The sequence below is a fragment of the Anas platyrhynchos genome, chromosome 27 (assembly GCF_047663525.1).
Source record: "Anas platyrhynchos isolate ZD024472 breed Pekin duck chromosome 27, IASCAAS_PekinDuck_T2T, whole genome shotgun sequence".
In the NCBI taxonomy this organism is placed as follows: Eukaryota; Metazoa; Chordata; class Aves; order Anseriformes; family Anatidae; genus Anas; species Anas platyrhynchos.
This window is the reverse complement of record NC_092613.1, coordinates 2,852,779-2,872,074: the sequence shown is the minus strand read 5'-3', so window position 1 is coordinate 2,872,074 and position 19,296 is coordinate 2,852,779. Positions and strand designations below refer to the sequence as shown.

General features: G+C 51.0%; 2 protein-coding genes across 14 annotated transcripts in view; one reads left to right on the top strand and one right to left on the bottom strand.

Annotated features, from left to right (window-relative positions):
• Window positions 1-874: 874 nt before the first annotated feature.
• Window positions 875-18,641, bottom strand: ETV7 (ETS variant transcription factor 7). 10 transcript variants are annotated; one of them, XM_072028453.1, is made up of 12 exons: window positions 18,531-18,641; window positions 15,922-16,039; window positions 15,503-15,667; window positions 15,121-15,228; window positions 14,237-14,428; window positions 13,233-13,375; window positions 12,779-12,879; window positions 4,756-5,477; window positions 3,890-4,027; window positions 3,439-3,500; window positions 2,911-3,174; window positions 875-1,384 (listed from the first exon to the last, which is right to left on the bottom strand). In XM_072028453.1, the coding sequence occupies exons 3-12, from the start codon at window positions 15,564-15,566 to the stop codon at window positions 1,337-1,339; spliced, it is 1,842 nt and encodes a 613-aa protein (XP_071884554.1). In that variant the 5' UTR covers window positions 15,567-15,667; window positions 15,922-16,039; window positions 18,531-18,641; the 3' UTR covers window positions 875-1,336. The 10 variants fall into 10 exon arrangements, with proteins under 10 accessions (XP_071884554.1, XP_071884546.1, XP_071884544.1 ...); XM_072028445.1 differs by having other exon boundaries at window positions 15,922-17,530; window positions 18,531-18,606; XM_072028443.1 differs by lacking the exon at window positions 18,531-18,641 and adding an exon at window positions 18,082-18,222 and having other exon boundaries at window positions 15,922-17,530.
• The window catches only part of KCTD20 (potassium channel tetramerization domain containing 20), a 35,544-nt gene continuing 34,601 nt past the window's right edge, over window positions 18,354-19,296 (top strand). Inside the window, exon 1 of one of the 4 annotated variants that reach the window (XM_038168516.2) lies at window positions 18,354-18,760. In XM_038168516.2, the coding sequence (XP_038024444.1) occupies window positions 18,354-18,760 (407 nt within the window). Of the gene's footprint in view, window positions 18,761-18,991; window positions 19,269-19,296 lie in introns of those variants that run through there. The other 3 variants (XM_038168518.2, XM_038168523.2, XM_038168520.2) reach the window with 3 other exon arrangements.

The following is a 19,296-nucleotide window of genomic DNA, read 5'->3' as shown; positions in this document are numbered from 1 at the left end:
GTGCCAGGCAGGTGACAGTCTGCAAACAGGCGAGAGCAGTTTCGGTTTCTCCAGCAGTAAATGTCACCCCAGGCTGGTTCCTGGCCAAAAGGAAACACTGTGCTGGCAACACTGGGCAGCGGGATTTGGCTGCTCTTTGAAATGTTTCCTTCAAGGCTTTGCAAGCAGGGGAATGGGACATGCAAGGCGGAGGTCTGCTTCCCTCTTGCAAGGACTCTGCTTCCCCAGATAGTTCTACCTGGGGTTTTGCAAGGACGGAGAAGAGCAGCTACCCCAGGAGTGGAGGGTAAGTGGGGGGTGCTGCTGGGAGCCCATGCAGGACCGTCCCCCAGCATGGCACTGACCCCAATCACAGCTATCACCTTCAACCCACTGGAGTGTCCCACCCCTTGCATACTGTCAGCTCCCAAATTTTGTCCCCTTCACCCCATGATGGGTCTGACCCTAGCATAGAGATGCTGCTGCCATTCCCACCACCCAGAGCACCAGCACTCTCGGCTCCAAGCCAAGTGCAGTGCCTTAATCCAGGTCCCTTCTTAGGGGTCTGGGCAAAGATTAACTGGGAACATTCCCCCTGATTAGCGTGTAATCTCTTAGACATTTCACATCTTCTTACACATCATAGGTGAGACCCCAGCAGCTGTAGCTCCCTTGAGGACTAAGGGATTTACAATGACTGCAGTTTCTGGGCCACTTGGAACAAGCTTTACCCAGGTCCTGGTGTCAGATCAATCTGCTTTTGTAATTAAATCTCCTTTTTCTGGAAAGGGAATGGCCATAAATAGACAAAACGGGAGGAGCGCACCACATAACTGCTGTAAAACTCAAATTATGTCACTCTGGGTTTGGCTTGAAAGAAGCAGCTCACAACAGCTATAGCAAAGCAAACTTTATTCCATGTATAGCACATTTCCCACAGCCTTTAGACAAGCCTGGCTGTCACAAAGGGATCAATTCATTTGCATTTTATGTTTTTGTTTTCTGAATAGGACCCATGGCAGAAGCTATAGAAATTATATTGTACATTCACAGACATGTATAGAACAGTAGGTAAATAAATACACATACACACACATGAACAAACCATGGGGTTCAACACATGCATTTATGAGGGCCAAAAAGGAAATATAGAGCAATCTCAGACATTTGGGCTCAACAGACTAGGTTCCCCTCAGATCGGCTGGTTTAATCACTTCATGCTACGGTGGCTATTGTTGTGGTTTTCCTTCGCAGATTTAAAATTCACAGCTCATGAAATCACACCACATCCAGGCCACCCACAGGGACTGTCCCCCATCATGAACACGAACCCTTGGGTTCACAGGCACAGCTGATGTCAGTCCGGGCTCTCGCAATTGTCTGTGCTGAACTCTGTTCTGTCCTGCTGAGACAAAAGGAAACGTCTGTGATGTCCCATCCTAAACCAAGTCCATGCTACTGTTCTGCCCTATGGGTCAAGGAGGAATTTTCCCCACACAGTCAAGGAGAAAAGTTGTGGTTATACCAGATCACAGCAATGTTGTGCACTATAGGCACCTCCTGGCTGCAGAGATGTAGCAGGCAGAGAGCAAATTGTAGCCTCATAGACCAGCCCAGGTTGCAAGGAACCTCAAAAGATCACTGGATCCAACCTTCCATGGGGAAAGGAAGCCTCGATGAGATTATCCCACACCCTGTCCAACAGCATCTTGAAACCCACCAATGACGGGGCCTCCACTATGTCCCTGTGGAGGCTGTGTCACTGACTGCTGTTCTTACTGAAAAATTACTTTCTTATAAAAATACAAAACTTCTCCCAGTGCAATTTATACTCATTCCCCCTGTCTTCTCCATGTGACTCCTTGTCAAAAGAGAGCCATCCTACAAAGGTAGCTGCATTTCAGGTATTGGCATACAGTGATGAGCCCCCCTCACAAGCCTTCTCTTCTCTGGGGTGAAAAGACCCAACTCGTTCATGCTTTCCTCTCAGGGCAGGTTCTCCAGCCCTTTGATCCTCTCCACGGGCCACACTGAAGAAAGACTGTCCTGCAGGACTTCCAACCTCCAGGAGCCTGTCCCAAAGCCCCTCCACTCCTGCATGGGGCACACACTGTCCCCACACTAGCAGCATATGGCAAAAACCAGCACCCTGTCACCCCCAACATAATCCATTTTGCCTGCCACGCACTTTCTTTGTTCATCACATTCAAATCCTAGCCCTTGCCCTAACTTGTTGTTGGCAGTTCAATCCCAGCCTCACTTCTCACTTTGCCGGCTGAATATGAGCCAGCAGTGTGCTCAGGTGGCCAAGAAGGCCAACGGCATCCTGGCTTGTATCAGAAACACTGTGACCAGCAGGGCTAGGGAGGTGATCGTCCCCCTGTACTCGGCTCTGGTGAGGCCGCACCTCGAGTACTGTGTTCAGTTTTGGGCCCCTCACTACAAGAAGGACATCGAGGTGCTTGAGCGGGTCCAAAGAAGGGCGACGAAGCTGGTGAGGGGCCTGGAGAGCAAGTCCTATGAGGAGCGGCTGAAAGAGCTGGGCTTGTTCAGCCTAGAGAAGAGGAGGCTCAGGGGTGACCTTATTGCTCTGTATAAGTACATTAAAGGAGGCTGTAGAGAGGTGGGGGTTGGCCTGTTCTCCCATGTGCCTGGTGACAGGACGAGGGGGAATGGGCTAAAGTTACGCCAGGGGAGTTTTAGGTTGGATGTTAGGAAGAATTTCTTTACTGAAAGGGTTGTGAGGCACTGGAACGGGCTGCCCAGGGAGGTGGTGGAGTCACCATCCCTGGAAGTCTTCAAAAGACGTTTAGATGTAGAGCTTAGGGATATGGTTTAGTGGGGACTGTTAGTGTTAGGTTAGAGGTTGGACTCGATGATATTGAGGTCTCTTCCAACCTAGAAATTCTGTGATTCTGTGATTCTCCTTACCTGGAGGATCTTGCTGTAGGACAGCGGTGCAAATGAGTCTTCCAGATAGCGGGTGCCAAAGCCCATGATCCTGTTCACTGCCTGGTTACAGATGCCGGCCACCTTGGCGGTGAGGTGTACTGCAAAGGCAAACTGGATTTCTTGGGGGTTGACGTTGGGCCTGCTGGCTGTCATCTCCTTGCGGACATAGGCATCAGCCAGGTTTTTGAAGGAGCTGTAGGACATGTCTCTGAAGAACATCTGCAGCCATGCATCTTCCTTCACCTGTTTAAGAAACAAACAAATGCACACATTAAGAACAAATAACCTGGTGTGTCATTAGGCTGATGCCTTCACATCTCACTAAGACTGCAGATGAGAGAGGACAGACAGGCAGACATGATCACACCCAGTCGGGGAATTAGGACGTGCCACTTCCTTGATTTTACTGAGCATTTCCCTGCACCAGGGAAGTATTGCACCGTTTTAGAGCAGTGATCAGCCCAAATTCCCCCAGCTCCATCCAGCTGACTGCAGTTCCCCTCTCACCTTCCTGTCCAGCTCATCTCCGGCACTCTGGAGCAGGGCCACGATTTTCCTGATGGCTTCATCTGTAGAGAGAACACAGTCACTCCCTTGTTACCTCTAGCCCTGTGGCTGATCACCATGCGTGGATGTTCTCAGGGCAGTGCAGCTTTTTAGCCCCTCTGACGAAACTTCCCAAGCAAAGCGTGTCATCCTCCAGCCCTGGAAAACCCATTTCAGCCTATAGCTGAACACCTTGCTTTCATCAGTCAGGAAAAACAGCCCCCTGCCTTTGAATTTGTCCCTCCCCAGATCAAGCCCTGCTGCTGAAAATCCCCGCAGTGGGTTCATATGACTCTTTGGGTTGTATTAAATGCCAAGGCAAGACTGAAGCAGGGCTTGGGTCCCATTCAGGCTCCTCATGGGGATAAATACCATGTTACTGTTTTCTGTACATGCAAAGAGCAGCACTCACCAACCCCATCGGCACCACCCAACCTCAGCAGCTGCTCGCCCCCGTGCTCCCTGTTGCTTCGGCTCTCGCTGCCTTGCACAATCAGCCCAATCTCCTCTGAGACTCGCGTGTAGTAACCATCCGGCTGCTCTGCCTCTGCTGGAAGAAGAACACATGTTCAGAATCAGGGATTTTTCTTGGCCAAATCACCAACTGATAGAAAGGGGAACACAGACACTACTGGCATGGTGCCTGTGTCCACGCAAGGTCAGCACACGCCACTGTGAACCATGCGCTGTGTTCCCTGAACTGTAGCTGAGCTTCTGCAATGGCCCCAAACCAACCAGGCTTTCACAAAGATCCCCTGGCAAGCTTCTTGGGAAGTGCTCAGCATGGGGATGAGGGTGTCACTGCCACGGCAGCTCCCACCCTTCCCTGCAGCAAAGCAAAAGCAACAAGTGATAGCCCTTAGGTGGTTTCAGATTCAATCTCTGGTTTCAAATGCGGATTTAAACTAAATCATGATATCCCTCATTTGCTACAGGGGGAAAGCCTGTGCACAGATAAAAACTGTGTATGGATAAAACCTGCATACAGATAATCACTATGGAGCAGGTTGCATTAACTGGCTGCACTCATGAGTCCCAGTAATGATGCAAGCTGGTGCACCTCACCCAGGGTCATCTTCAACATGGGCAAATTTGAACTATTCTTGGTGCAGCAAGTCAAGTGTGGAGCCCTGCAAATCCAACCCCAATGCCCCATAAAGCAACATGTGGGCAATGCTTAGTAAGGATTAGAAACTAGCGCTCCACACTTGCTGTTGCTTTCCCCCCAAAAAAAAACACCTGAGGTCCCATTGGTGAGGGCAAGGGTGGGGGTCCCACCTGGGGGGGCTGGTCCCTGGACATGCCGCAGGGGTAGGCAGCTGGGGCGCTTGGCCCTCGCCCCTGTCTCACCCCGCTCCTCCTCTGCATGCTTCTTAAAGGAGAAAACCCTCTTGAGGCTGGGTCTCCTTCTGGGAGCTTTGCCCAGTGGTGGGGACATGCTTGAGTCGGTTCTGGGTTTCCTGGCTCCTTCTGTTTTACTGCTGTAAGGAGTTTTGGCATCTTTTTCCTTTGCTTTCTGTCTTGCATTTTCCTTCTGGTCCTCAGGGCTCTTCTTAAAGAGGAAATTTAAGAAGCTTTTGAACCAGGTGCGCTGGGTTTTGCCCTGGGAGAAGATTTTCGTGCTTTTCTTCTTGGTCTCCAGTTCCTCCTTTGAAGCCTCCCCAGGAGCTGATGCTTTGCTTTCCTCGAACAGAGCCTGTTCCAGCTCCAGCACCTTGGGTGCCTCTTCCTGGTCCTTCTTCAGGCTGAGCTTGGCACATGAATACTTGCAGAAGTCGCTCTCTGACCTTTGCAGCCCAAAAGCCTTCCTCCCTCGCCCTCTGGCTCCCTCTTGAAGCCTTTCCTTTGCTGCCTGTGAGTTCTCGCAGCAACTCAATGAGCGCCTGACATAGATCTCCAGCACCTTTTTGGCCCCTTGCCTGTCCAGTGAGAGGATGGTCCTTGACAGCTGTCGCCCTGCGTCCCATGGCTGCTGCTCTGCAGCCAGAGCCTGCACCTTGCTGTGAAGGAAAACAACATTTTCAGCCTGGTTTTGCAGTTGGATTGAACATGATGGAAATCACCACTGCTTTGGCTAGGACTGCAATCCAAGAGTGCTTTGGGTGTCCAAGGGTTCTTCTGTTCCAGGTAAATGATCAACCCCTTTTATAGTTGTTATTTAAGTGCTGTTTATGTAGACAGCACACTTGAGGTTTTATGATGGGCTATAGACACTGCTAATCAAGGAAGTGAAACTGCATGGAGGGAAGGATAAGCTGAGCAGGTCCCACAGGGGCTGCCAGGTTTGTGCAGGTGTAACCCAGCCACCATGCTGCTGCATCTTCCCATTGCAACATATCACCATACTACAAAAAAAAATAAAATAAAATAAACAACCTCTAAGCCCAGATCTTTGAGCATCTCCCTTTGAAGCAAGGGTTGCTAAAAAATTAAAACAGGACCAGACACTCCTGTGCTTTGCGCTGGTTCTGCACCCTTCAGAGAACCAGATCCAAACCACTTTCCCCTGCTGAGTGGCACACGGAAATCCCACATGCTCAGCCGTACAAACCACTCAGAGCTGCTCAGTGCAGATGAGCAAACATAATTCACAAGCACACCTGTCCACCGCAGGTTGGCCATTTTTTTGGATCAAGAAGACAACTTTCATTAATCCAAGGCAACACCAGAGCCAACCAACCACCCAAGCTAGCACTAGTAATAAATCATTCAAATAGATTTAATCACAGCAGAGCAACAACCCTGTTTCGCTTTGACTGATTCCAGCCCCTTGGCCACATCATTCTTTATTTGCTCTTTTGGTATTTACCTTTCCATCAGTATTTCTGTCCTTCTAGACATTCATCAAGACAAGCTCCACAGCAGTAAGCACTAAGGGTGTTCAGGCTCCCTCGGGAGCTGCCTATTTTATAACCAGGTTGATGACCAGCTGACTCAACCCTATTTTTAGCAGCCACTCAGGAGTGCGGCCGGCACTTCCAGGTGCGTGAGTTTCACCGGAGAGGAAAATAATTTCCTTCTGATAGCCAGCAGCAAAATAGCATAAAACATTCATGTCACCTGGCATAAGCACTGGCCTTTGATACCAGCTATCTGAGCCAGCTGTTTGGTGGATTTTAGTTGTTTATTGTTTTTATTTTTCTTTTGTTTTATGGCCTAAAAGGGCTTTTCCAGGTTGTTTCTGTAAGGAGAAGCCACAACTTTTTCAGGGAAATTGAGGCTTAATACAGCAACCAGATCTCCCCACTCACACCCCAGGGAAGCGGATGTCATGGGCTGATGTATGAGTGCAGACACACTGGGACACAATGCTAACAGGATGTCTCCAAATGCCAACCATGAGCAGGCTGCAGTGTCCTTGAAACCCACCCTAGGGTTCTTCAGACAGCCTGCTCACCTACCCTAAAAAATGAAACAGGACCCGTTTTGTGATCCAAATGCTTCGCACCCGCCTTGCTCCCTGTCAGCCTTGTCCAGGGACAGAACACCTCCTGGGGTGAAGCTGCAGGGCACAGCTCTGCACCTCCAGCATCCACCAGCCCCAAGGACAAAAAAATCTTCAGTCTTGGTTACACCAAATTCACCTGTACCTGTTGCTCCCTCTGGCAGGCTGCTGCTTGCCATCTTCATTGCTATTTTGCCATCTGATGGCAATATTTCGCACTGCAGCTTACAGCAATGGTGCCACACATGGATGCACTTGCTGGGAGGTGGCAGTGACCTGCGTGACTGCTAGCACTTTGACTTTGGAAAATCCCACAGTGAAATTTCCTTGTGAGCAATGCTTTGTTTTCTCCAACTTTCAGCTAGGGTAATATGCTGTCCTGGTCTGACAGTCTCGATGGTCTTTTTGATAACTGATCTAGCTTGCAATTCAATGGGTCCAGGATTATTTTCCTTAGTTTTCTTTCTACAAACTTTCTGGGCCATAATTTCTCACTGCTTGAAGAAACGCAGCCCACTTCCCTCCTTTTCTCCTTAGCCTACACTTATGATTCAGCCTGGCATTCATTAGGAAATACCCAGCTCTGTTTTCCAGTATCAACATCACCTGCTGATAAATAATTACTCTGCCCATTAGGAACCCCATGGCATATGACCACTATGGCTGAGAAGGACTTTCACAACCAATTTAGTTTGCTTTTTCCCTGCAACATCCCCATAACAAACAGCCACATCTACTCTGGCAATGGAGCACAGTTTGGCCATCTTTTTTTTGGAGCTGCTGGAGATATCCAAGGCTGAATCTAAATGCTGGCCCCATTCATGGAGGACTTCTCATGACTAAATGGGGAATCATCACTGACTTATGACCTCTTACAAGCTTTTCCTCTTTGTACCTGTATTCCTGGACACATCCTGGAGATGGGCCACCCAAAGCAACTTTAGGGAAAGTCTGGACCTGAACTGTGATTCAGGAACCAGACCTTTACGCAAGTTCAGGCCCCTTCTGAGATTTAGGACATGCTCAAAACAAATGGGACAGATGCATATGAAAGAGATATTCACAGGAAATGTGAGACAAATCAAAAGCCCATTCCCAGAATTGAGAGGAAAGATCTTAACGTTTGGATCCAAATTTGTCCACTTTTCTCAACAAAACCAGGAGAGAATTATGAAAGGTCACATCATGGAGGGAGTGTGCAATGCTGGGGTTGGTATGGAGATACAGCAGGAAGGAAACTGGATTATTTAATAGAATAGAATAGAATAGAATAGAATAGAATAGAATAGTGCAGCTGGAAGGGACCTACAAAGATCATCTGGTCCAGCTGCTTGACCTCTTCAGGGCTAACCAAAAGTTAAAGTATGTTATTTAAGGGCACTACCAAGATGCCTCTCAAACACTGTCTGGCATGGGGCATCAACTGCCTTGCCAAGAAGCCTGCTCCAGTGTTTGACTGCCCTCACAGTAAACAAATTTCTCCCAGTGTCCAGTTTGAACCTCTGCTGGCACAGCTCTGTGCTGTTCCCGTGCATCCCACCAGTGCCAACCAGGGAGCAGAGACTGGTGCCTCCCTCTGCGCCTCCCCTCCTCAAGGAGAGGCAGAGAGCACTAAGATCGGCTCTTGGCCTCCTTTTCTCCAGTCCAGACAACCCAAATGCCCTCAGCCTCTCCTCACAGCACATGCCTTCCAGCCCTTGTACCAGTCTCACTGCTCTCCCCTGGACACAAGGACCTTAACATCTTTTTTATACTGTGCACCCCAAAACTGTGCCCAATATTCAAGGTGAAGCTGAACCAACATTAAAATGAGGGAACAAATTCCTGAGGTGAAACTGCAAGGTGCTGAGGGTTACAATGTGCTCTGGAATGAAACCCCCCAAATTTCTTGGCAACAAGGCAAACAGAGACCACAGCTGGGGAGGCTGAGGCTGGACATCAGAAAGAGCTTCCTCTGCAAGAGTTGTCCCACTTTCACATGGGTACCCCTGAGGGGTGGGGGATCACCAGCCTTGGAGGTCTTCAAGATTTGGATAGCCAAAAGCATGGCTCACCCAACCAGGTGTTGGTGGCAGTTGCGTTTTAAGTGAGAGGACAGCCCACGGACCACAAAGGTCCCTTTGAGCCCACCACCTGGGCACAGAGACGTCTGCAGCTTTGGACCTGAACCAAGAAGCGAGTGTTGAAGGCAGCCACTTCTCCCCACACAGGGCATAGTTAGAAAAAGGACACAGCCAGCATGTGGCATCCTCATGGCCTCAATGGAAGCCTCTCAACCCAGTTGTGCAGTGCCTCTATCCAAGAGGTTGGTGGGCACCAAAGCTGGTGGGGGACACCCACCTGTGTGTCACCACCCCTGAACTACAGCCACAGCTGAAGTCTCCAACTCATGTGCGCTCTCCCTCCTCACACGCCCACATCAAACAGCCCCAGCACAAGCAGCAGTTACAGGGCTGTTAACCAAAAGGGATGGATCCTGTTCCAGGAAAGCAGTGTGCTTACAGTCATCCCACCTCTGCTTTTTGCAGGAAGAAGAGCAGTGGCCACATGCTCTAGGATGGACAGACACAAGCACTTCCTGGAAGCTGAGAAGGAGCTTGTCATCGCAAAAGTGCACTTTGCTTTTTGCTTTCCAAGATCACTCCAGCATGTTGTTTGCATTTGGCAGCTTCCCAGGTTTTAGAGGAAATCCCCATCCAAGTCCAACAGGATCCTTAGTCATCACTGGAGGAACAGGTGAAAAGCAGCAACATGCATGCTCCCTGTGAGCACAGAACAAGCACTGGGGTCACCACCAGTTCCAACAAAGCCACCCACACAAACTTGAGAAGCAGTGGGCTGCCTGGGAGTCATCAGGTCTGTTTTCATAGCAAGAAAGTGGGTGGGATGTCATGCTAGGAGAAAAATCAGGAAAAATGCACCCAGGAGTGACACATGGCTAGGATGGGACCGTTTCCAGGGAACGAAGTCTGCTCTCCTACAAAAGCTGTCCCTCATAGGTGGGCAGGCCTTACACTGACTCTCTGCTGGATTTTACCCCAAGACCTGGTTTTAGCCTTCACTGAGACAAAATACAGCCTCTGTGCAAGGATGTGTGAGCTTGGGGTGCTTCACTACACCTCCCTGGAGTGGTGCATCCCCAGGCAGCAGCTTGGCTGGTGCCATATGACCTCCAGCCCTTGCTCCTAGCAGAGGTTTTGGCATCCCTTCCTAGCTAGCATCTCACAAAGGCAGTGAGGCTAACACTCCTTTACCCCAACAGAGCTTCTCATTTCCTTCTCTGCCATTGTTTCACTTGTGTTTTGCTGACAAGCTGCTGAATTTTCTGGAAGTGAAACTTTGCAGGCAGTGTATCTGGAGATGTGTTGTGCTGGAGCAGGGATGTTTTGCCAACCAGACACTGCATGTCCCACCACTATCTCCTGCTGGATGCAGCCCACCAGCATCTTCAGGTTTCAGTTAATGGAGATACTTAGGAGAAATACCACCAGTTTACAGCAAAAAGGGCTGTGGTTTCAGGATGGCAACAAATACCTTTGGTGGAAAACTCAGTCACAAAGCTGTTAGTTCCCAGACCCACTGACAAGCACTCCTGTCCCCAAAATGGTACCAATGCAGCCCCGAGACAGCAGCCTAGACTTCGCAGCCAGAGGAATGATGCAAGACAGCAGGATTATTTCTGCACTGGTGCAAGACAGGTGTTGGAAGGAACTCCTAGCATTTTCCTAGCATTGTGTTCTGTGGCTGATACTTCACAATGTGTCTCTGTGCTTGTCCACACAGCTATAAAATACCATGTGTTGGTGCAGTGTTCACCCAAGAGCTGCTGCACCCAATGTTGGGGGCTGCCAAGCTCAGGGACAAACCCAGGTGTCCACAGGAGTCAGTTACTTGCAGTCTGCTCAGAGAGCTGGTTTTCTGGGTAAATGAGGAAGGCCTGCATTTCTCAGTTTCAGAACTTCAACCAGAAAGACGTAGTATTTTCAGCCACGCAGAGTCACAGGATTGTATCTCCTCAACTGAAAGCAATCTGAAACTATCACTGGATAATTTCAGATTTAAAAATGCATGCACATTGCTCCTTCCAGCACTCAGCAACAATACCTGGGGTTGCAGGTATTCCTGTTTCATTCTCAAAGTAAATAACATGTCTGACAATAAATGTGATTGTGTACATTACTGGCCTGTTTCTTGTCACATTATTTAGTCAGCTACTTACAAAAAGCATTATTAAATGGAGGGAAAGGGTTAAAGGGAGTCAAAACAAGACACAGTGCACAGCCTGAAGTTCCAACCAGGCCTGATCCAGGCAGATACTTCAGCTCATTCCCATCCTTAACCACAGAAGTGGCTCTACAGGAGGCAGATTACAATGTACGGCATATCTGCAAGGTAAGTCTGATCTCAAATCAAGGGAACATCTCAGATTCAGAGCAGCACGTCCACACTCAGGGTCACCACTTGCTTTGGCAGGTGTTCAACCCAGAGCACATGCTCCGGTGCTCTCTGCTCAACAGATCTCGCTGCAATAACCGAGCAGTCTTTAGCAGCACATTTGGACCTTAAAGACAAGCATCAAGATTTATCAAAAATATCATTGTCCCTGCCAGAGGAGGAAGAAGCAGTGAGCAGAAGACCAGCACACACATTCACCTGTGCTTTCTGGGCTTGGGGATAGTTTTTGGGTGTGTTTTGCTGGTGAAGCTCCAGAGATGTCATAGCTATGACTTAGGGCAGGTTTTGAAATTCAGGACCACCTCTGTGGCCTTCTGTCCAGGAGAGCAGGAGATGCTGGTTCTCCCCAGCAGAGAACAAGTCCCTCTGCAAAGCACTGCAAATGCAACCTTCAAAGACTTCCTATGATGAAACCTCCAGTGGGTCTTCTTTGAGATCCTCATGGTCCTCATTCTCCAGCTGCTCCAGTTTGCTGGATTTCTCATGGACAATCTCCCCAGGAGTCTTCAGAAATCTGAAATCCATTTAAATTGTTTTAAATGCATGTCCAAACCAGGCTGTAAATGCTGGAGTCCTTGCCCTCACCAGCTGAGCTCTGCAGTTTACTGAAGGGTGTCTGACATCCCCAAGACAGCTCTTGCTTTGCCTTCAGGATGCATGGAGCCCACAGAGGCAAAGCACAGCACACATCAGCCCAGCACTGGCATTTTAAGTTCAGGATAGTCCCAGAGAAGCAGCCAGCACTGAAAACGGGAGACTCCTGACTTATTTCCACCTCTTCTATTCAGAGGTAAACTTCAGACCTGATGTCAATGGAGAATGGGAGGGACATGTCCAGCTCAGATGTGCTCAGGGACATTTCCACCAGCACCAACCGGACCCCACTGAGGACAGCAGATGGAGCTCATCCCTGGGCAGATCGCTAGCCCACAGGGAGCAGATCAGATGGGATCTGGATCACAAGCATCCCAGCTCCCCACTTGTACAGGACACAGCCTGGATGCAAACCTGCCAGGGTGTTGCATTTGCAGGGGAGGATATAAAGAAAGAAATCAAAAAGCAACCACTTAGGTTTTACAAAATCAAAACCAGCCCAAGCTTTTTATCTCAACATGAAGGCCAGTTCCTGCTTTCAGACAGATGCACACAGCTGCTGTTGGATGCCTGTATGCACAGCAGCATGAGACCAGCTAGGAATAGCCCCAATTTCCCCTCCAGCACCATAAACCCAGAGGACAGCCCACATTCCCATGCGTTTCCCCAAACATACAGCAAAGATTCTTCAACTTCAGCTCAGCTCTGGACCATCAAGAATCCAGAGAGATGAAGCAGCTGGCAACATCTGGAGCACTGCACCTTCCTATGCCCCATCTACACTATTTCTCTGGTCTGTTTTCTCACCTGAACAGCAGCTTCTGCCCCGGCTCCTTTTTGATGATGTTAAGTTTGTAGTAATGTCTGAGTGCCCGTGACATCTTTTCATACGTCATGTTCATCCTGTTCTGGAAGGAGAAAGAATTGAGGAGGTTGAGTAAAAGCAAGCACCAACATCTGCCTTGAGTCTGTTTGCAGGAGGAACAAGTGTAGGATATTCAAGGTGGTTTCTTGGGCATTGCAAGCATTAGCATGGGTCTCTAACCCAAGCTTGCTTCTAGCTCGGCAGCTACCATGGTTTGCTTTTCAGGGGATGATAACATCTCCCCCGTTAATGACCAGGAGGTTGGTGTCCCTCTGTAGCCCTGTGCCTGCTTTCTGTCTCATCCTCCCCAGTCCCTATGCCATTGGCTGTGAAGACCAGGTCAGGAACGTGACAAGAAATCCCAGAAATGACAAGTTTCTTCTCAACTGCATTTACCTTGTGGTTCCCCCAGAGCTGGGCAAGTCCATTTGGGTTAACGATGCGGAAGACCTTGGCTTCCTTGTCTTCCCACCTGATGTAGGGCATATATCGACTATCAGAGAGGAGCTGGTATACATAATCCCACAGTAACCTGCAATCTGAGAGGTGGCACACAAGAAACAGTCACAAAGCTCACACTAAGGCACTTGTGCTCCAGTGGAGGTCGGTCAGCAACAGGATGTTAGCAATAATAGTAAATTATGTATACAGTAAATGTGTTAGCAATGATAGTAAATACAAGAAGAGCCCAGAGCTCATGTACAGCACTTTTATTGCTTTTCAGGTACTGAGGTACTGAGAGATGCACACTGTACTCAGCTTTGGTGAGGCCGCACCTCGAGTACTGTGCTCAGTTTTGGACCCCGCACTACAGGAAGGACATTGAGGTGCTCGAGTGTGTCCAGAGAAGGGCAACGAAGCTGGTGAGGGGTCTGGAGAACAAGTCTTACGAGGAGCAGCTGAGGGAACTAGGGTTGTTTAGTCTGGAGAAGAGGAGGCCCAGGGGAGACCTCATTCCACTCTACAACTTCCTGAAGGGAGGTTGTAATGAAGAGGGGGTTGGCCTCTTCTCTCAGATAACTAATGATAGGACTCAAGGAAACGGACACAAGTTGTGCCTGGGGAGATTTAGATTAGCTATAAGGAAAAACTTTTTCTCTCAAAGAGTGGTCAGGCTCTGGCATGGCCTGCCTAGGGAGTTGGTGGATTCACCATCCCTCGTGGTGTTCAAGAAGCACCTGGACAAGGTGCTATGAGATATGATTTAATAGCCTAGTGGGCAGTATTGGTGATAGGACAGTTGGACTAGATGACCTTGTAGGTCCTTTCCAACCTCATGTTTGTATGATTCTATGATTCACACACTGACACGTGGAATAAATAGAAGGAAGACAGATGGGCAGATGGGATGAAGCACAGTCTCATTTTCCCAAGGAATGAGGCAAAAAAATCATATTCACCTGCAATTTTCCCATCCACTGGTGCTGACAGGGCTGTAGGAAATGAGCAGACGGAATCTGCCCTGCAGCTGCCCTCCGGGTTGTGATGGGAGAGGTTCAGGGGCTCCTCCCAGCTGCGGGATGAGGACAGCTCTGTGTGACCCAGGCAGGATGAAAGAGCAACCGGGGCAGCCTCCACACCACAGTCCACCCCTTCAAGAGAAAAACCCATGCTACGTTATGGTGGGTCCCAGAAAGTCTTTCAAAGCCCTGAAACAGTCAGAGAGGGCAAGCCTGGGGATGACCTGGGTCAGTTGTCAGCCCAGGCACCAGCCCAGCTGGATAAGGCAGGCGCTAATGAAAGTCTAATGCTCTTCCAAGGCAGAAGCAATAGCAGAATGAGCTCCAGAGAGATTAGAGGAGGTCCAGAGGTTCAGAGAGATTAGAGGAGGTGCCAGGTGCAATGAAGGCAGGACGTACATTCCTTAAAGGAAAAGAAAAGCTAAAATAAAGGAATATGCTGGAACACAAGCATATGGCTCTCTTTGAAACTGACCCTACCCGGCTACTGACCCCACCAAACCAGACCCTAACCTGCTGATAGACTCCCTACCCTGGCCATGGCCCTGTGTGGTCACCACAGACTCACCTAGGGACCACCAAAAATGATTCTTACCTTTAAATTGATCTCAGACCTGCTTGTTCACTGTGAATTTTCTTGATGACCTGGATTTTGTTGGAGCTAGCTGCTATCATCATGTATGTCCTACTTTCCTTGCTTAGGTACTGTGAGATGGGTTCAGCTGGCTGAGCTTCAAACCCCAAGTGTGTGCTGACGTGACACCCAAAACGTTCCTGGTAGCTGAGGGAAGGCATTGCTTCATAGCCACCATTCTCCATCATACCTTCCTCTGTGGTCCTGGCCTCTTGGAAAGGTGAGTTCAGCAAAGGGCTGCACACCAGAGCTCTTCTTTGAGTCTTAATGTACTGGAGTAATTCATATAACACATCACCTGCAGGGAAGGAATGTGAGCTCAGATGATCTTGTTTTATAGTAGGGACTCTCTCATGTAATATTGTTGCTTATATTTCTGCAGTACTTGCAGAGTAAGATGTTATTCCCCATCCCAAAGAATTTGCAGTCTATCTAGTTAAAGGAAAGAGTTTTTTCTCTGTCTCCAGCACCCAACTGGCCACACAGAGCTAACACCAGCTCTGCCAGCAACCATTCAGCCCACCTCAGCCTGTGCTGTTCTCAGTCCTCATTCACACCCTTCTTCATCTAACCTGAGCTAGGAGCTCGGTATCTGAAGTCATCTTTGGTAAGGATACACAGTGCTTTGCCATTCATTTCAAACTTGCTTTCTTCGGTTTGTCGAAGGGAATACTCTTTCTCTGCCCATCTGAGCCAGTGGATGACATCGTCCTTGCTCCACAGTGAGGGCTGGATTCCTGAAACAAGGGGCAGTCCCATCCTCAAAACTGGTGAAGGGCAGTGTGGAACACAAATCTTCTCCATCACCAAACTACCCCTCTAACATGGACCAAAATATCCCCAAGGAAATGAACCTGGAGGATTGGCCCATTTTATATCCCAGCCTAGACAGCAGGGATATAGACAGTTGGATGCCACAGCTGTGCCCACCATGTCCCACCCTGTGGGAGCTCCCTTTTAAGCAGGGTTGACTTGCCCAACAGCTACTCACTGAGCCTGCCTGGTAGCCTGAAGATTTCCCCTTCACTGATTGCTGTGTGTCTGGGGTGGTACTGGGGTGGTAATGAAGCTGTAACAACCGAGCTGGAAGAACCAACTGTAACCTTACCCTGGGGAAAAGAGATTAAACACATCAGTGGGTGGAAATTCCCAGCTGTCCTGCTTTTGCTTTGGAAAGACCTCCACCATGGCAAACACTGCTCAGACAGTTTCTGTTTTCCCATAGCACTGTGATGCACTATCTGCAGCTCCTCTACCAGCCCCAGAATGAATCTCTCGTTGCCCAGGACAGTGTTAGAAGCCAGAGACCCCCTTCCTCTTTCTCCCCTTCCTTGCTTTTTTTTAGCAGAGAGACCTGTCGTCATCCAGGCTGCAAGTGTGGGCTCCCAGCCACCTCTGTCCCGTGGCTGCAGGGAAGCAGAAGATGAAGCCAAGACTGGCAGACATTCCTCTGATGCTCACCAGATGCCTGCAGTTTTAGGACAGTACTTCAGTTCTTTAGAGTTGCAAAAATTAAGCTTAGGTTTTTGTCTTGAAAATGCCTTGTGAACAGATCTCTTATTTTTTTCCCTAGTTGTCATGTGGACATCAGCGGAAACAGCCACCTCACTGGGAGACAACCATTCATCTTGCTCTCCTGCTGTCAAGTTCCAGCCCTCTCAGTTGTTCATCAGGGAGGCCCCCAGCCTCTCTGAGAGCTGAGATGCTCCCGGAGCCCTCGGAAATAGTCAGCACTGGAGGGAAAGGCAGCCCCAGCTCCTCTGCGGGGCTGGGGAGGTGGCATTGCCCCCATACTGCCCTCACACTTCCATCCGGGAAACTTCAGTCCTGCTTTCAGCTCTGTCTGCATCTTGAAATATTACTGGCAGCCACGCAGATAATGTTTCCCCTCAAAAGTCTATTAACACCAATCCCAGAAATTGCTCAGCATCATTCTCTGGAAAATTAAAAATTTTGCATGCAAATGTTATTTTCTGAAGCAGTTGCCTACTCTGGGCGCTTCCGTACACCCTCAGGCAGATTTTCAGAGGTGCATAAAGCAACCGCTTTGTAAAGGAGCTGAGCCCCAGACTCCCAGGGGTGGAGAAAATCCCAGTGCGTACTGAAAGTAGGCAGTGGTGCTTGGGCACATCTTAACTGCGAAGCTGGTGACCCCAAAACAGGAGCATGGGGGACAGGAGCCGAGCATGCTGTCACCCCCAGGGCAACAGTGCTTGGGTCACATCAAGGTGCCTGGAACAGCTGGAGATTCCCCAGGTTATTTCTACTGACAGTGTGCTTTGTATTTTGGCATTGTCAACAGATGACTATGAGGAACTATGTTAACTGCTCAGTCTTTTTATGAGAAACATGAAGAAGAGCTGAATCACTCCAAAACTTGATCTCAGAGGGTGATGGTGTTTTCCTCACCAGGACAAGCATCAACAATTTTTCTGATAGTGGTGAAATAAATCGCTGCTAGCTGTTGTGTCTGAGCTGTTGGTCTTAGCAAAGCAAGAAGTTGTATGATATTGTATGAGGACACCAGAGAAAAACCAGTGAAGATTCTGAAGACACTTTATAGCAATGCAAACCATTTCGGATTCATTATAAGCAATAAGCTACGAGAAAAATAAAAGTGAAAGAAATTAGCCGTGCATTTTGTCCAGAGCTGCCTGAAAGAGGTATTTTAGTTTTCTCCCATTGACATCATTCCACTACAACGAAATTTACTGGAAAAAAAAAAAAAAATCAGGTGCTTGATACTTATCTTGCTTCTAAAGATTTCTAGGGCAAAAGAGACACGTTCTTGTATTTTATTACTTTGCACCGATTCTTTAATATTGTTGGTTTGATGGTATTTGTTTCCTGCTTAGCTGTTTTCAAGCATATTTCTGAGATGGTATTTGTGTGCTTCGAGAGGAAATATCGTTCTTAGAGGTTACAGAGCAGGAGCCCAGGAGAAGAGCGGTGCAAAGCAGGCACAGGTGTGCAGGAGCAGCACCCGGATCGGTGCCGGCCGGCAGTGACCGAGTGGCCCCGCTGCTCCTGTCTCTGCCCGGTGCGGGAAAGGGCGGAGGGGGGGGGGGGGGGGGTGTCTCCCCGCCGGGCCTTCAGGTGCCCCTCAGCCCCAGCGGCGAGCCCGGAGGGAGCGAGGGCTGCGGGCTCTTACCTGCATCCCCGCTGCCGCCGGCTCGCCGCTCCCCGCCGCGGTGCTGGGCGCTGCCCCAGTGCCCCCGCGGCTTGGCGCTGCCCCGGCCCCGACACCCCCCGGAGCTCGGCGCCGCCCCGGTGCCCGGCGCGCGCGGGTCGCGCTCCTGCGGCCGCTGCGGCTTCGGCGCGATCTTTCCGGGAAACGAAATCGAAACGAGCCGGGGCGCCGGGAGGCAGGAGAGCGGCGGGGGCAGCGCCCAGGGCCGTGTTCCCCTCCCGCCCCCCCGGACCATGTCCCCGCCACACCCGGGGGCTCCCGCTCCGCCCCGGGAGAAAGTTCGGCTCCCGCCGCTGCCCCTTGGCCGGGCCGGGCCGGCCCGTTACCGGCACCGAACAGCGCCGTTGGCAGCAACAGAGTCCCCCGACCCCCCGCGTCCCTGTGGGCTCCCCCGTGTCCCCGCTCCCGACCCGCAGCACGGTTCCGGGGAGGCCGGCCGGGAGGAGGTCGGAGGAGGCTTCCGTGTCCCCGGGCCGGGGACAGCTCCCGTGCCCGCTTTCCCCCTCCTCCCCTCGGCGACCGCCTCCGACCTCGGCCGGGCCCCGCCCCGCCCCGCGTGCACCGGCGGCGGGCACCCGCGGGCGGCCGAGCCCCGCCCTGCAGGCGGCGGAGGGGAGGGAGCGGCCTCGGCGGGGACGCGGTGAGCGGGGCTCGGGGGCGGCAGCCTCCGCCGTGCGTCGGGGGGGCTGCGGAGGGGTCTGCTCGGCGCCCTGCGGCTTCCCAAGCGCCCCTCACGCGTCTCTCGGGGCTTTCGGGGCCGGCTCGCGGGCCCGGGGGAGCCCGGCGCATGGTGGCGGCCTGCGCGTCCCCGGCGGGGCGCCGCTCGCTGGGGGCGCGCCTGGGGCCTGCGGCGGGGGCGGCCGCTGGGGGGCTGAGGGTGCCGGCCGGGCCCTGCTGAGCCGGAGGCCCGCGAGGCCTCCCCCGCGCAGCGCCGCAGCGGGCCGGGACCGATCCCCGGCGGTAGCGCTGCGTCCCGACCTCCGCCGCGCGTTATCCCGTTGCCCAGCGCTCTGAGGAGGCCTCGGGCCGTGCCCGGTGCCCGCTGGTGAAGCCGCTGCCACCGTAGCAGGGAGCGGCCACCCCAGCCCTGCGCTCCGGTGCCGGCTGGGCACGGTGCTGTCCCACGCGGGTCCTGGGGCTGTGGGCTGGTGCGTTGTTGCTCTTGAGGCGTGCTTT